General features: G+C 35.9%; 1 protein-coding gene across 1 annotated transcript in view; it reads left to right on the forward strand.

Moving 5' to 3' along the window:
• The window catches only part of LOC126481688 (protein patched), a 156,650-nt gene extending 141,216 nt beyond the window's left edge, over positions 1-15,434 (forward strand). Inside the window, exons 15-23 of the mRNA XM_050105629.1 lie at positions 472-627; positions 998-1,310; positions 3,165-3,574; positions 3,888-4,214; positions 5,397-5,539; positions 6,243-6,342; positions 6,565-6,816; positions 9,939-10,065; positions 14,058-15,434. Of these exons, the coding sequence (XP_049961586.1) occupies positions 472-627; positions 998-1,310; positions 3,165-3,574; positions 3,888-4,214; positions 5,397-5,539; positions 6,243-6,342; positions 6,565-6,816; positions 9,939-10,065; positions 14,058-14,152 (1,923 nt within the window). The 3' untranslated portion in view covers positions 14,153-15,434. The remainder of the gene's footprint in view (positions 1-471; positions 628-997; positions 1,311-3,164; positions 3,575-3,887; positions 4,215-5,396; positions 5,540-6,242; positions 6,343-6,564; positions 6,817-9,938; positions 10,066-14,057) is intronic.
• The last annotated feature ends 1,922 nt before the right edge of the window (positions 15,435-17,356 follow it).

A 17,356-nucleotide genomic window follows, 5' to 3' on the forward strand; every position in this document is an offset into this window, starting at 1 on the left:
TCCCCTGCACTACATGAAAAGGGACATTTGTGATTACATAGCTTAATAAGCCCTTGGGGTATCTCAGCCAACAATGCCATATGGCTCTGCCTTTTCTCAAACTTCCCAAAGGGAAACAAACAGCTCTAGTTTCTGCAAATGGTGTATACAAAAGATCACAAGATGAATTTCATAAGTGTTTAAAGAAATACTGCTGAATCCCCAAGCAAGCTTTGCTTAAGTAACAAAATGATATAGAACTAGCACACATTTGACTCTGAAAGGGAAAATATGAGTGTATGAGACATGTATGTGTCTTACTCAAAGATGCAGTGACCAATTAAATAATTTTTTGTCCATAAATTAGTATTTCATATAATCTAAGCATAAATGAGTACAGATACCTTAGTGCAACTTTAGAACAGTTGAAAAAATTGTTTAAACTTCTCAAGTGTCATTTCTGTAAATGTATAATTGCAACATTGCTTGCAGGAATGTTGGGTGGGTTCACGAGAAGTACTGACAGTGGATCCAGAGAGCGGTGAACAGCATTCCACTAGCTGTCCAATACATGGCTGTTGGCGGTGGTCACTGACACGAGCAGCTGCACAACATTATGCACCTTTTATTGCCAAAACCAGTGTCAAGGTATGTATCATATTCATGCAGTGCTAGTCACCTCTTTATTGTCTGCCAGTTTTGACAAGTTAAGCATTTAAAAACGTGAGTACAATAACCTTATACAACTCAGAAATCCCAGTATCAGTGTTCTCTACAGTACGAGCTAATAAAAAAAAAAATCTTGGCTTAAATTTGTTTGTATGTAAATTGGAGACATTGCTCAGAACATGAAAACAGATCTTACCATCAACTTACTACTGCTGTGATATACATTGACTAAAAGCAAAATATATCTCACTGCAAAAATTAAACTTCCAAGAACAGTTCATCCAGCTAACCACTTTTATCATATTTCATCTTGGAATAGTCATTATATTTGTGCTCTTTTTTCACACAGGTATTTTCCATGGTGCTAATGATCTTCGTCCTCGCTGGCAGTGTGTGGGGAGTATTTAAAGTCAGTGATGGGTTGGATCTGACGGATATTGTGCCACAGAACACTGAAGAGCATGCATTCCTTGGCGCACAAGAAAAGTATTTTGGCTTCTACAACATGTATGCTGTCACTCAGGGAAACTTTGAGTATCCAAATAATCAGAGGCTGCTGTATGAATACCACGAGGCCTTTATGAGGGTGCCCAACATTGTTAAAAATGACAATGGTGGTCTTCCAGATTTCTGGCTCAGCATGTTCAGAGATTGGCTCATAGGTGAGTGTTCTTTTCGTCAAGTACTCTCTGAGTGATTATAGAAACTGGTTTTGAAAAATGAATTTACCTGTGATTGTGTTGACATGACACCATATATCTAACACTCTAACAATTAAAGCTTTAGACCACTGGCCATCGTCAACTTTCCTTCTCGTAATATTGTTGCATTCCGTCCCAGATTTTCCATTGTCTGATTTAACTTTCACAAAGAAATTTTTTGAATCCACAGTATTAAAATACAGTATCTGATTACTTTAAAAAATCTCAGATCATTCCAGAAAAACCTGCCAAATGCTGTGCGGGCACAACAGATCTTTGCAACCTTTGCATAGCGAGTATGTGACAAGATATTGTCTTCGCAAAGGAGTTTTTTGGTTTATTGTTCGACACAGATTCAGTTCACTTTTGTTTTCTTGCAAGGAAACATCATCAACCTGACTTCATATTTTAAGGAAAAAAAGTACGCTTGCAAGATATCAGCCCCAGCAATCAAACGTGAAAATTTGTGCCATAATTCTGACAGTACGTAGTTATGACCTTCTGAAAGTACATCTTTTAAACTTTTATGCACACCGTTTGTTTCTCACTCAGTCTGCCCTACTGCAGTCACTTCATGCCCAAGTACGAAGTACTATACAGTGGAGTGAGAGGTTCACGAAATACTGTTTTTTCATTGGTAACATGTTTTGTTGACTGTTTCTAACATGTAGTTAATGACTGAGATCTCTTTTCTCTGAACATTTTTATGTTGCGATTCACAAATGCAATGTATATGAATGAAACAAATTAGTGGATCATTACCAAAGTAGAGTGGAACTATTTAATTTTTTTATCATCACTGTTATTCATTTTCAGGAGAGACACTGTTCTTCAGTGAGATTCATATCATTAAATTGTAAAACAAAATTTATTAACTTCTTTCCAAAAAAGTTCTTCAGGTTCTTAGGTTTGTTCATTTTGTTGAGGCATATATACGCCTGCAATACGTGTATATCGATATGAGAAATTGTTAAAATGTTACTGAACTTACATGTGCATGAGGCTGACATATTACATACTCATAGGTATAGTATACTTCCTGTTTTTCATGTAGAATAACATCTGTTCTCGATCAAGATTTCAAAACACATTGGGCAGATGTGGCACTTTAGGCATAAGGCAACTGCAGTGGGGTAGAATGAGTGACAAACAAGCAATGTGTGTGAAAGTTTACGAGCTGTACTTTGAGAAGTTCAAAACAGTGTGTTATCAAAATTAGGGCCAAATTGTTGTATGGGACAGTTTCCTGGGGCTGATATCTTGCAAGTGTGCTTTTTCTGCTTAAAATATGAGGTCAAGGTTGGTAATGTTTCCTTGTCAATGTTACTGAAAATCTTCAGTGTAAGTCAGAAAGGCTACATTTAGACCAAAGTTTTTTTGAATAATGTAGAATTAATATCAGTTGTGAGCACCAATCTTACAATGTAAGGAAATATAGCAACAATAACAACAAAAGTGATTAACACTTATTATTAACACTTTAAAAAAGAAAAGAAAAAAGTATATATGAAAAAGAAGTCTGAATTTTAAAGACTTGAAGAGATATGCTATGAAAAAATGTTTCAGGGCAAATTAGAAATGAATTGCTAAGATAACTATTATAATTCATAAAAAGTTAAAATACGGCAATGAGAACCCTGAAATAACTTGATTAAGGATCATTATATAGGGGTTTGAATCTGCCTTTAAGAGATTCATATTCTTCCTTACATTCATTTGTGCAAGAATGCTTATGTGAAAGAAGAAGTTATACCTTAATTCACCTTCAGGATCAGATGTCCTCACAAAATTGATATTTTCTTTTCTCATTTTCAGAGCTTCAAAAGGCATTTGATCATGACTGGGAGCGTGGCTGCATAACACAGGAGAAATGGTACGCAAATGCCTCCGATGAAGCCATCCTAGCGTACAAGCTATTAGTCCAGACAGGACATGTAGACAACCCTGTAGACAAGTCACAAGTTCGCCAGCTACGCCTTGTTGATGCAGAGGGCATTATAAGTCCAAAGGCATTCTATAATTACCTGAGTGCCTGGGCCACAAATGATGTACTAGCATACGGTGCATCCCAGGGCAACTTGAGACCCAAACCACGTTCATGGCTGCATGCACCTAGTGATGTTGGTCTCAAGATCCCCAAGTCACCACCACTTACATATGCACAGATGCCTTTCTATTTGCATGGGCTTGGTGACACACAGAGCATCACACACCTCATCGGAGAGGTAAGACACACGCTTTCAAATGTTTTAATTACACTTGTCAATGCAACAATAACAGTAGACATTCAAATGATGTATGATTTCTAGATTTCATTTTAAAATGTCAGAGTATCACAAGGACAGATGGAACCATCAATATGTAAATGTCTTTATAGTCAAAGATATTTGATCCCATTTACCAGCAAATTCAGTGTAGATTCTATAAGTTTTTAAAGTGAATAGTCAGAAAAAAGTTCTAAATTTACACAATTTGAAACAAATCAAATTTCATGTTGTTCATTCTGTAAATGTCATTTCTTGTGATCTAACACAACAGGTACGTGCAGTATGTGAGAAATTTGAAGAGCGTGGCCTGCCGAACTTTCCATCAGGAATACCATTCCTCTTCTGGGAACAGTACCTGGGGCTTCGGCAGTCACTGAGCTTGGCACTAGCTTGTGCACTTGCAGCAGTTTTTGTTGTTGTCACAGTTCTGCTTGTGAATCCACGTGCAGCAGCACTAATCACACTCTCATTGGCTGCAATCGTGCTGCAGCTACTGGGTGCCATGGGCATGCTTGGTATTAAGCTCAGTGCCATCCCTGCAGTGCTGCTCATTGTTGCTGTAGGGATTGGTGTCCACTTTACGGTCCACATCTGCCTGGTAAGTTTACACCTATCTGCAGTTAGCTTAATTAGAATTATTTACATCCACCATCTAACAACCAAAGTACCTTCTTTTTCTGTGAAATTACTGTGTATGTCAATTGTTTTTAACTGAGGATATAGCAGAATTGTATTACACAGTTATTACTAAATGTTTTTGGATGAACTTATAAATACTTTGTATACCCCACCAGGATATATTACATACATCCGCTTTTGACAGTGATTGCATTATATTCTAGAAATCAACTACCGGTACATTACATTTAACATTTTTTATGGATTCATAAAGTGAATTGGCACTGTCATTAACATTTTGCCTCAAATTCAGGAGTAGTGTGGTTCAAATCTCCATCTGGCTGTCCTGATTTTGTTCTCCTAATACAATTAATATGAATGCTGGGTTGTTTCCAAGACAGTTACCCTCCCACCCTTGTCCCACTCATTTTTATACTCTGTTTCTAATGGCTTTGTTGTTCATAGGATGTTAAGACCAACTTTCTTTTCTATTTCTATTTCTCATAAAACCAAGTTTCTTGATAATACTCACCTTACAGCAGAGATTAGACTATGGTACCTCTTTCCAGTTTATGGACTCTAGAAATATGAAAGGACATGTTTGGCTGGCTTTATACTCTGTATTGCATTCCAGCTTCTCTGCATACGCAACTATGCAGAGAAGAACTGATTGGTAGTATGTCTGTCTTACCTTCATAAATCAGACTATTAATTAGTAACAAGACATTTAAATGAAAGTTTTTTGTCTGTTCGTATTAGTACTAAACTGGGTGGCAAGTATGAGGAAAAATGTTTCACCTTTCTATGATACATGTTCTTAAAGAGGAGGGAGGGAGAATAAGGTATTTTGTAAAGGTATATAAATTTATATAAGCATTTTTGCAACTACATTACCCTCCATGTCTTGGGTTTCTGCTTCTACAATGGTAAATAATGCTGCACTGGTTTATCCAACTGAAATCTCTCCTATCTAGATGTGAACATTATATATGCATATTTAAATAAAAAGAATGGTACAAGTTCTGATAGCAACGTTTGTAGGTTATAACTATCCCCTCTTTCTCAGCAGTAAACTTTCTCTTAATCCTCTTAAATAATGTGTACTGAATTTTTTTTTCCAATATCTGATTAAAAAACACTAAAGACTTCTTTTTTCCCTCAGGGCTTTGTGACTTGTATTGGAAGTAGAGAGCGCAGGACAAAACTGGCACTAGAGTACATGCTAGCACCAGTAGTACACGGGGCATTCGCTACTCTTCTGGGAGTTCTTATGCTTGCCTTCTCAGAATTTGATTTTATAGTAAGGTAAGTAAAATGAAAATAGCAACTGAATCTTACATTATTTGTATTAAAATTAACACAAGGTGTACTGAAACTCGTTTTCTTCAGTCAGGTGTGATGTGCAAACTTAAAAAATAACATTTACAGATGCAGATTTTGTCAATGTGAACAAAATAATTTTTTTTAACAGAACTACATAAGTACACATAATTAAAAACACCAATAGACAGTAGCATTAAAAACGGGGGAGGGAGAGGGGGGGGGCACACTCACAACAATCAGCAAAATTGTCATGATTCAGCTAAAGTCTTAACTCCTTCAGACTTTTTATACGCTATTAGTAATGCATTGTGAATGACAGCACTTATTTCAAATTGTTGCCACGCACTGTGTTGTCCTTAGCGTAAGTTAGTTTAAGTAGTGTGTAAGTCTAGGGATGGATGACCTCACATTTGAACATTTTTTTTAATTGTTGAGGATTATTGGAAAGACTGTTTTGCTACAAGGACATAAAAACTCATAGATATTATAAAACTGAAAACTAGTGCCATGAAAATCAGTACTAGCTCACTAATGTAAATGGTATGCCTAGTATTGTTCATAAAAACACCTAAAATAGAACGCAATACTCCTAACCTTGTTTGGAATTCTGTTTTATACACTTGAAGTCAGACATATGACCCTTCCTTATCTTCAATTGTGTAAAATGTGCTTATTTCATTTTCAGGTACTTTTTCTATGTGCTCTTCATACTTATTGCTGTGGGACTTCTTAATGGGCTCCTGTTCTTTCCTGTTCTATTGTCGATGATTGGGCCTCCAGCTGAGGTAAGAAATACATATACTCGCGGGAGATACATGTAACAAAATTGGGTGTACTGAATTCTTTTTCTTGATGAAGTGTGCAAATAAGATAACACTTACCACTGATTTTTACATTTGAAGCTTCCATTTTTTTCCTACACCGATTTCGTATAAATATAGTGCTTTCTCTGTCTTCACTTGTATTACATTTCATACATGCTCTAAAAATGTTTTCTGATTACGTAGGTAATTCCTCACGAGCACACTGATCGAATTTCCACACCTACTCCACCTCCATCACCTGCACATGGCCGATCGGGTTCTTGTCGGATAACAAAAGTGGCTCCACCACGTCGCAGTGCGCACTGCAACCGTCTGCATGCAGAACCCTCCCTCACAACAATTACTGAGGAAGGAAACTCTTGGCACTCTACACATGAAATAGTTGTGCAGCCGGAACTTGTTGTTGAAACAACATATGCTCCAGCAACAGCTTCAGTGAGTTCTTTTTGTGTTTTATTTATAATATTCTGCTCTGAAAATGCAATTTTTTGAATAAAATTTGGATTAGCTGCTAATGTGTAAACTGTGCTTGCATTCATTTAGGACTGTTTCAACTCTCATAGCGTAATCTGTAAAAATATCTGCAGAGATAAAATATCAGTATTTAATAGAAAACATAAAGTTTCTCAGCTTAACCCTAGGACTCACTCTGCTAAAATTTCCCTAGTACTCCATTTGGGGTCATACATGACCCTAATCAATATATAATTGACTGTGTGTACTAATCATTCAGAGAACAACGTACTGTCATTTAATACTGTTTGTTTACATTTTATTTATTATTTAGACACATTTCACAGCTTTTTTAACAGGTATGTACATAGTAGAATTAAATTACATATGGCAGAGTAATTACATATCAGAAGTTACAATATTACTCTAAGTCATAATTTGTTTCACTCATAAATGTTTCACAATGGCTTCAAATTTACAGAAAATGTGATGAAAAACTCAACAGGAAACATAATTCTAACCGGAATCCATACCATAGTCATCTGCACATATTTTGCAAGTAGTAACTATTTCAGAATGTTCCTTGCAAACAAATTTGTTACACTTTTTGCATGTTGAACTGTATTTTGTGTCCTTTGATCGGGGGCAAATGGAGCATCTGCCTCGCTTTCTCTTCTGATTGTCGGGTATTACGTCTGGATGTCCATTGTCTAACAGATCATCAAATCCACACCGTTTGATACTGCTAATAATATCCTTGTTCCTTGCTTGTGGTAAACTCAAACGACGTTCCACTTGGGGCTTTGCCATTTCTTTGGCCAACTTCATTAGAAAAAGACGTCTCTCTGTTTTTTCAACAGCAACACAGAAGAGTCTGTAGGCATTGAGTGCAGCTAGAACGAAAAGATCATAAAATACTGCTAATGGCCAACATTTTTTACCCTTTTTCACAGAATAGTAAGAGCTCATTTGATCTAGCGTATCACCACCTGATTTTGTTGAGTTGTAATACAACACTACTTCTGGTTTTCGTTTCAAGTTGTTTTCTTTGGGCACTTCAAATGATTGATGTTGTGTTGACAGGAGTAGCACAGCCTTATTTCTTTTTGGAACGTACAAAACTAATAGGGTTTTACCACTGTATGCAAATCTGGTAGTGCATTCTTCCCTAGTTTTCGAAGGCAAAAACTCTTTTGGGACTTCTTTTCTTGTAGAACGTAGAGTACCTACAAGTGTCAACTTCATTTTCTACAATTCTTGGCCAAGGTCATAGCTCGTGAAAAAATTGTCAGTGGTAATATTCCTACCACTGCCAGCCAGATGATGCACTAAATCTAAGACCACTCTCTTGCCTTGATTCACTTCTCTCACATCACCACTCCTTCCAGTGTACATTTGAAGATTTGTCAGATTACCATGTTCACAGTCTACTGCGCACCATATCTTGATGCCATACTTTCCTGGCTTTGAAGGAATGTAGACCTTGAAACTGCACCAACCTCTGTATACGCAAAGATGTTCATCAACAGTAATGTTGCTGGAAGGTATAAATGATGTTTGACATTGCACGGCAAACAAATCAAATATTTCCTGTACAGCTTCAGCCTTATTTCCAGTCCTCTCTTTCCTTTCAAGTCTTGTGATGCGGTCGTCAAAACGAAGTGAACGCAGAATGTCCTGATATCGCCTCCTCGACATAGTAGCACGGAATAGAGGAGTGCCATATTCAGAGTCCCAAAATCCGTCAATAGGTTTCCCCCGGCTCTTCTGTACGCCATACAGAATGAGCAAGCCTAAAAATGAAAGAAGCTCGCCTCTGTCTGTATCACGCCAGTCAACTTATTTTCCAGACACTTTCAATTCATTTCCTCGTTGATTTGTGAAATGAACTATTATATCCAGCAATTCATTAGTAATAAACTGCCTGAAACAGTCAACAGCTGAGCTAACACTAACTGTACTAGGAATACCTGCTGAAAATCGTTGTATGTTGCGGATTGGAAATCTACAAATTGATGGTTCTTTTGTACTCCATGCAATATCCCGACCCCTGCTTACCAGTACTGCGCTTTCATCTTCTCCACTGTCATCATTTTCAGCAAGAATATAATTTTCTTCTAATTCATGTAAACAAATTTCATCACTTTGGTCTACCTGTGTCTCTGTTCCATCATCTTCGGCGTCACTACCTTCTGAATCACTACTGCTACGAAATAAGTCTTCCATAGCTTGTTCTACACTATAGCCAGGAGCAAAACGTATTCCATCCATGCTGAAATTACACTGCAACAACAAACGTACAAACGAACTTCCAGTTTGAGGTTAGTTCTGAGTAACACCTGAATTCAGTGTTACCAACTCAAAATACTCAAGAAAGAGATTGATAGTTGATAATCTATACATTCTATGAATGTTACATATAATCTATCTGGGGTCATAATTGACCCCAACAGTAGTTTTTGTTAATTATTGATTTAAATGTTGCGTCAAGCGCTCTAAAAATTTTTGTGAGAGAACTGCAATACTGTGTGGTAAAAGTCATACAATTCTGGATTTTTACAAGAAATAGAAATATTATTTTATCCATAGTAAAGATGATTGGGGTCACCTATGACCCCAGAGTGAGTACTAGGGTTAAAGTATTTTTCTTGAGTTATTCTTTTGTTCCATGAGTGATACACTATACTTTGTAAGAGCTACAAATGTACTGCAATGAGCAATTTTATAAACAAAACTGTTGCTGTACATTTTACTACAGAAAGACAGTACCTTAATGTTAAAAATAAATTAATATCATTAATCTTTCCACTGCTGTGGGAAACAGTGATAATTAACTATACTGTCCCAATTAGATTACTTCAAATTAATAACTTTTTAATTAATATATTTCATACAACAGTTCCCATTTACATCACAAATTTGTTTTGGAGATGATTTGGATTGTTTTTATAGCTCACAATTTTTATGAGAAAATGAACAAGTATCATTTCACGCATTGAACTGGGAACAAACATTTTACTGTTGCTTCAATACCATGTGACACTGATGAACAGATAATATTTGAAGTCAGAATTATAAAAATTGTTTCTTTTTTTTTTTAACAGAGTTCCTCTCAGAACAGTGATAATTCATCACAAAGTTCAACCTCAACACCAACACCACAGCCACATGTTACAACAAAGGTCACTGCTACAGCTCACGTCAAGGTTGAGGTCCATACACCGCTACCAAGTAAGTGCAAGGGCTTTTAGTCTTTAAATTTTTTTCCAGCTGAGTGCACTATTTCTGGCAGTTTAATCCAACTCCTCCTAATCTGCTGCAAACTGTTACATCCAAAAAGGTTATAGAACATTTCTGGAATATTAATTACATAAGCCAGCTACCTGCATCTTGAAGTAAATACTAGTAAAAATCTCAAAGAAGAATATGGTGTGCCTAGCATAAATAGAACTACACAGACAGAATACAACAAATAGGAACACAGATAGATTAGGATTTCACATTCCATCATAGATAACTAGGGGCAGCTTTTCAGCAAAATGATAACCCAAAAATAATGTAAAATTGCAAAGACAGGTTTACCAATATTCGTGACTGATATTTATTGAATGCTTAAATTGGATTTTGCCTTTTCTTCGCCCTTCAAGCTGAGGTTTGTGTATAATCTTAAAATGACTGTTCCTTTCCTGCATAATGAACTATGATGTGATGTCAAAAACAGCACCAATATTGACAAAAAACAGTTAATTTTACAATAAACACACCAAAATTTACAAAAGACAGTGAAATTAATTTGGCATAAAACCACTGAATCTGGCAAAAAATAACCAAAACTGGAGAAAATGTAACCTTGGGAATTTGGCAAAAGAACACAGAAACCAGCAAAAAAAAACTAATTTCTTAAAAAAATATCAAAATTAGCAACAAAATTCTACAGGCATTTGAAAAAATATTTCCCAAAATTGGCAAAAATTAACTAAATTTAGTAAAAAATATTTTTAGATTTGGCAAACAATAATACTAACACTGGGCAAAAATAACATCAAATTTGGCAGAAAATAGCACCAAATTTGATCAAAAAATAACACCATTTTTTTCTGTCCCTATTAATAAATCATTAGACATGGATCACAAGCTCAAGTAGGAATAGGAACTATCCTGGCATTCACTTTAACTGACTTTGTAAAATCCTAGGTAACCAAAATTTTGAAGGTTGGATGGGGAGTTGGAACCCACTCCCCCCAAACAAAAATGCATTTCCTCAACAATCACACTGTCTTCATTGGTAAGGATATGTGATGTAGGGAAAGTCGTTTCAATGGTAAAGGTTATAGAGAACTGCAGGAAACAAGCTCTGGAACTGAAAAGAAGGAAATAATATAATAATAATAATAATAATAATAATAATAATAATGCCAAGATTAACAGGCAAAGAGACAGGAGAAATGAAATATCAAGGGAAAGAGACATGCTACATATGATTATATTTTTTAAGGCCATTAATTGGAGGGTGACCTAAGCCAGCAAACATAAAATAACAGGACTCCAACTACAGATAAGCCAGACACTGGGACTACCCAGATGATTCCAAATTAGCTTCATTTACCACCTCAAGACACTATACTCTATACTCCAACTCTCTCTCTCTTCCTTCCTTCCTTCTACCTGCTGCTCTGTACAAAAGTTACATTTTTCTGCGTTTTTCCTTTTCATTTATAAAAGTTCTTTCTACCAGTACAGTCTACTAGACACCACTTTCCACTGCACTGTACTTCCCATCTGACCTTGAAATTGTCACTGGGTTGGCAAACAAGTTAAGTCTCCTGCCTTGTATGCACATAGTAAGAACATAAAAAAAGTCCCAGCAAGTAACTGGATATCTAAAATATACCTATAAAAGTTCATTAATATTTTGCTTTAATACCAAAAAGCTTCTGTCAGTAACATGCACACATACATTTGTCACTGTAATCATGATATTTGATGTATCCTGTCATGATATTTGATACATCTTGAAGTTGAAACTTGACAGTAGTGAGAAGTCTACTTAGATATACTACAATGCTGTCAAAGAATGAATATTTTTTTTCACTATAGTTAATTCCTTTGCACTTGTCTGCTGTGTTTTTGTACAGATGTATTAATAACTTGTCATCCACATATCTTCAGAAAGGAAAAAGGAATTGGCTAGGTGCAGTTGAATACAGGTCGCTCACAAACCCATGCCACATGGGGCCCACATTGTATCTTATTTCACATCAACACAACCTATATAATTTTGTCCAAACATTTCTTTTTCTCAGTTTTATTTAACATTTTTTAAATGTATTGTATGAAAACAGCTGCTTTTTCCATTATCGATCTACTGCAGTTACCTATCTCCTGTGCATCTAGCTTCTATTAATGTACTGTTTTCAATGAACTAACCCCATCCCCAGTCATGCTTGCACCCTTACACAGTTTCAAAAAACTTCATAATGCTCACTAAGCCCTCTCCTCTCCTCTTTGACAGAAAAACTGAGCAATCATTAATAGATCTGTAATGTAACTCTTCACTGTGCACTGAATTTCTGACTTTGTTTCCCCATACAACACTAATTCTATTTATGAAGAAAGGAGAAATGAAAATAGCTAGTTTTCTGGTAGAACTCACATTGGCATAATTCAACAAACTGCCTAAAATGCTGTGTTCTTGACTGCTGTGCCTTAGGGTATTTTGATGGTAATACTATTACCCCAATTTATCACTACACAACATTGATTTTATTCTTCAACAATTGAAAGGCTGTTAATTGAATACTTTTCAGAATTAATTAAAATAAATATGGTTACAAAGTACAGGGTGGGTCATGGAAGTATCCCTTCTTTCAAGGCGAATTTGTGAAGGGAGGGAGGATAGGAAGGATGAGTATGGGCTCTATCGATGCAGTGCAGTGGAAGTTCCAACTGGTGCCACTGTCAGTTGTAAACGTGGCTTGGTCAAAAGAGCACTATTGCTGTTGAAATGCACTTTTCCCAAAACTAGTCTACTGTTGCAGTACAGCATATGGTGCATACTCGTTATCAAATACACCCCCTCAAAACTCTGTTCCTGACTGGAAATCAATTTTTTTACTGGTGAAGAACTTCCATGGAACACAGTGAAAGCATAATCGGGCCTTACTGTTTTGAGGAGAACGACCGTGCTGTTATCATCAATTCTGAGCAATGTCACCATGATCCAACAATTTTTTGAACTACAGCATCAACAAATAGATTTGGAACTTCTGTCTTTCAGCCACATGAGTGACATGGACCACGCTGCTAAAAATTCGATGGCTGTTTTGAGGGAAATCTTCCCCGGATACTTGATCTCCTGGAATGGGGACACTCTACAGCCTGTGTACTTGCCGTCTTTAACTCCATGTAATTGGTTTTTATTGGTTTATCTCAAGATTAAGGTGTATGAACATTAATCCACAACCCTGTGAACCTTGAAGCATGGAATAAGTCTTGAAGTAGGCTGCATTGCACTACAGAAGCTTCACAAAGTTTTGCAGAACACCAGTATATTAACAATGAGAGAAGTCTCTTGAAAGACTTGTTGTTTAAAGCCTCATGAAATTAATTTCAATTTGTATCCTACTGATACCAAAATACAATTTTGTTCTACATTGCATTTTTAAAAAAATAATTAACCTTCAAAGTTAGGGATAGTTTCCTGCCCAACCTTTAGCATACTGAGATCAATGTGTACACCACCTTCTTACATACTATATCTTCAGATTAACACATTGCTAAATCACAAATATTAACAAGCATACAGCTGTAGGTAATATTACAAGCAGTAACTACACTTATTATCGATAATGTCAAATTTATTCTATTCTGTGATGTATACATTTCAGCCTATTCTCATGTTACCTTCCTGACAGACAATGGCAAAATTCAGTAAGTTATTCCTTCGGCTGTAGCCTCGTAGCAGTATCTACTTCACTCCTACTGCAAGTGCAGACTCTATGGTGTGATCTTTCTAAAAGACTACCACAGAACTACTGTATGTAGTTCTCTGGAATGGTACTATGATAGCTGTAATTATCATCTTTTGTTTTTAAGATCTTATTTTCATTCTGAAGAAGTAAATAATCACTTACAACTCTGTGCATCTATCAGCTATAATTTTAAAAGAAATATCTTTTGGAAAGTATAATTTGCTGAAACAAAATTTGTTGTTGCCTCTTCAGGTACAATGGAAAGGGAATGCAGTAGCAAGTCTCGCCAGAGTCGTCGGAGGGATTCAAGCTCTGAGCGTGATTCCACAGACAAAAATGCTTCTTAACCTATCATTTATATATCATGTTACCATTGTCCATAGGACATTCAACAAACAAGTATAAATTAATGTACCTGCACAATTCACAATTAGTGTGTACCTCACAAACCTTAAGTGTATGTATTTCTAACTCCAGGGTCATTTAAAACATCTACACTACTGGCCTCTTAAGAGATACAATTAGTTGCAGCCATAATGTTACCAGTCTTTATAAAAACAAACCAATGATTAATATATACAGTTTTGTATGAAAAAGAACTCAACACAAGTGGTTATTCTAGAGAAATTTGTTGCACTAGTTTAAGCACTTGTATTAAGAAACTATTTTCATACTTTCCGGTATTTTGAAATATAGAAAGAAGTCAAATACATTTTCTAAGAGCTTGTTAATCAAGTTTCCGAATGTTGCTTTATTCGCTAACACTTTCAATTTTAGCATGGTTGTAAGTAATGTCAGAAATGTTTAAAAATAAAAAGGATTTCTTAGAAAAATTATGTTATATGATTATATTTTAATAAAAATCATATTAAATAAACCTACTTAAATTTTATATGAAATTAAATGAATAGTTATGGCATTAGGTTTAGATCAAATAGTATGCCCAGTTTATTTTATCACTTTTAACTGAAGAGGTGTTGGCAAAGGTGTAGTTAAATGCCCGGAGTTAAGGACGACAGGTCCCCATTTTGTCTGAGGGGAATCACTACACCATTACTTTAATCATATAGTACTATTTATATTATCAATTCAGATTTCATTTAATTTATGGACTGCATAATGCAGTTTTGTGCTTGTAAATGCATTTACATCATTTCTTCATAACACATATATATATTCATAAACATACATATATATTATTTATAAAAATGAGAGTTTTTAATTTTATACTATTTGTACAGAAAGTGTGCCACTTTATTTGTATATTGGATCGTTATAAGGAGCCAAATATTACTTAGCAATAATGCACAACGAAAAATGTACAAAAATGTAAATAATTGTACAGACAATCAAAGATGTAACTATACTTAATATATGTAAATTGTATTCTATGTAAATAATTTAACAAGTGTAAAACTATGTTTTACAGATACAAATACCTCTTAAGAAGATTGTAACATATGTATGAACTACTTTCTTGGTAACTAAATGAACCAAGGAATTTGTATGTACTTAGTCACACTTATTTAAAAAAAGACATATTGCAGAAAAATACAGAAACTTCTGTGGCAAAAAATCTGTCATGATCAAAAATGAAGACTGTATTGAATGTGTAGTCAAGGAAAATGATAACTGAAAAATATACTTTCTTTCATAAACTTTTAAAAAGAGAAATGCATTTGTTTATTTTGATACCCTGAGTGCTAAGTGTGTGAGCCATAGCTGCTCCTCTAACTGCTGTTATTCTGTACTTCACTCTAGCCCAAAGCCAAAAAAATATTTACATCAACTACTTTAGATTCAATACTTATTTTAACTCTGTTATAACTATACCAAGGCATATGTTTATATTTTGATCACTGTTATAAGTTGCCTGTCACTTTTCTCAGCATTATCCAAGAGTACTTCCCTCTTCATTTTCTCCCTGGTCTCTCCCAACTAACCTAGAGACCTGAAAGTTTGAGAGCCACCTTTTGTTTATGCTGCTGCTAAGTGCTGCACCAAATGCATGTTTCTATCATTGACAATCTCTTACAATGGAGTATAAAAAGTTTATACAGAGTGTAATAACTTCTGTATACACATTTTAAAGTGTTTACAGGAGATAAAAAGAAACTTGTTATGTGACAAAAATGTCACAGGTAGACCATTCCCCACTAAGGGTCCATGAAGGTTTTGATGCCAGTGATGATCACAGTGTTCAGACTGCCATGTAATGAATATTGTTTTAAGGATGTTGCTGAACATGGCATCCATTGACATTAATGCTCAACTGGCCTCTGCGTACTAATGACTGTCTAACACTGCAAAACTGGGAGTTTCACAAATAATGGCTGCAGCTTCAGCCAAATGGGCAACCATCTCTTCTAGAGTGTCTCTCAGTGTCTGATACACCAAATACTTCCCCCCCCCCCCCCTCCCCACCAAAAAAGAAATTCATAGGAATGAGGTTGGGAGAATGAGAAGGCCATGATACTGTTCAAGTCCTCTCAATCTAGCAGTTGGGGAAAACATTGTTTAAATGCTCAGACACCAATGGTAAAATGGAGTGGGTCCCCATTATGCTGGAATAATTGTTGCCTCACTCCTTGCTGAATATTCCCCAACATTTTCCGTGATATTTCACAGAGAAAGGTATTGCAGTTTCTTACAGCAAGTGGGTTAGGCAGAAGACACCTACCAATCAGATGGCCATAAACACACTAGCCAACACTTTATGGTGAATCTCTGTTTATGGTGGAATACAAGAGTTGTCTTAGGATTTTCCAATTTACACATCAACAGTTGATAGGCCTTGTACCTTCTGATACTTGAATGGATGTGTGCCCATCTCATGCAGTACTTTCCACACAATGACACTAGGTATATTAAGTTCCTTGGCCATTGATTGTGTCCTGGTACTGGGATGTCCTCAGTTTGGAGTGCCACAGCTTCCTCAAATTGAGTAATTTACTCTCTTCAAGGTCTACCATTGTCCATTCGGTCTGGTCTAAGGAATCCTGTTCCACGAAGAAGGCCACAAGTGTTTGAAATGTGACATGGTTTGGTAACCTCATCCCTGGAAAACATTCTGCATATAGATACTTTGCTGCTGTCTGATACATTACGCCTCCCAGTAAATGAGTTAATTAAGTTAGAATGTAATCTGCCACTGAGAACCAGTACACACCAGCACAAAGCTAAACAAAAACAATAATAATTTTGATGATGAATTTTGTCCAAAAGCTGAAAGTTTCTAGCAATCTGTTTCATTCTGCCTGTCTGTGATTCAACACCACTTCTATCATTTCCATATTGTTATTATTCCAGCCCAAACTTTCCACTGTTTACTACTGTAACTGTATGTCCAGGGATTTGGATACCTCTAGCAGTAATAAAAACAGTAGTTTCACAGTGGTGTGCACATAAGGTGTTGGTGGGATAATACCAAGTGGCAAGGAGCAGTGTACTACATTACTCTCCAGCCAACAGCATCTTTTTGTCATATCTGCCTATAGCATGTGCACTGGGGTGCTTGCAGAACATTTAGTATGGATTTTCGTGTTAGTTTT

Source organism: Schistocerca serialis, chromosome 5 (genome assembly GCF_023864345.2).
Source record: "Schistocerca serialis cubense isolate TAMUIC-IGC-003099 chromosome 5, iqSchSeri2.2, whole genome shotgun sequence".
Taxonomy (NCBI): domain Eukaryota; kingdom Metazoa; phylum Arthropoda; class Insecta; order Orthoptera; family Acrididae; genus Schistocerca; species Schistocerca serialis.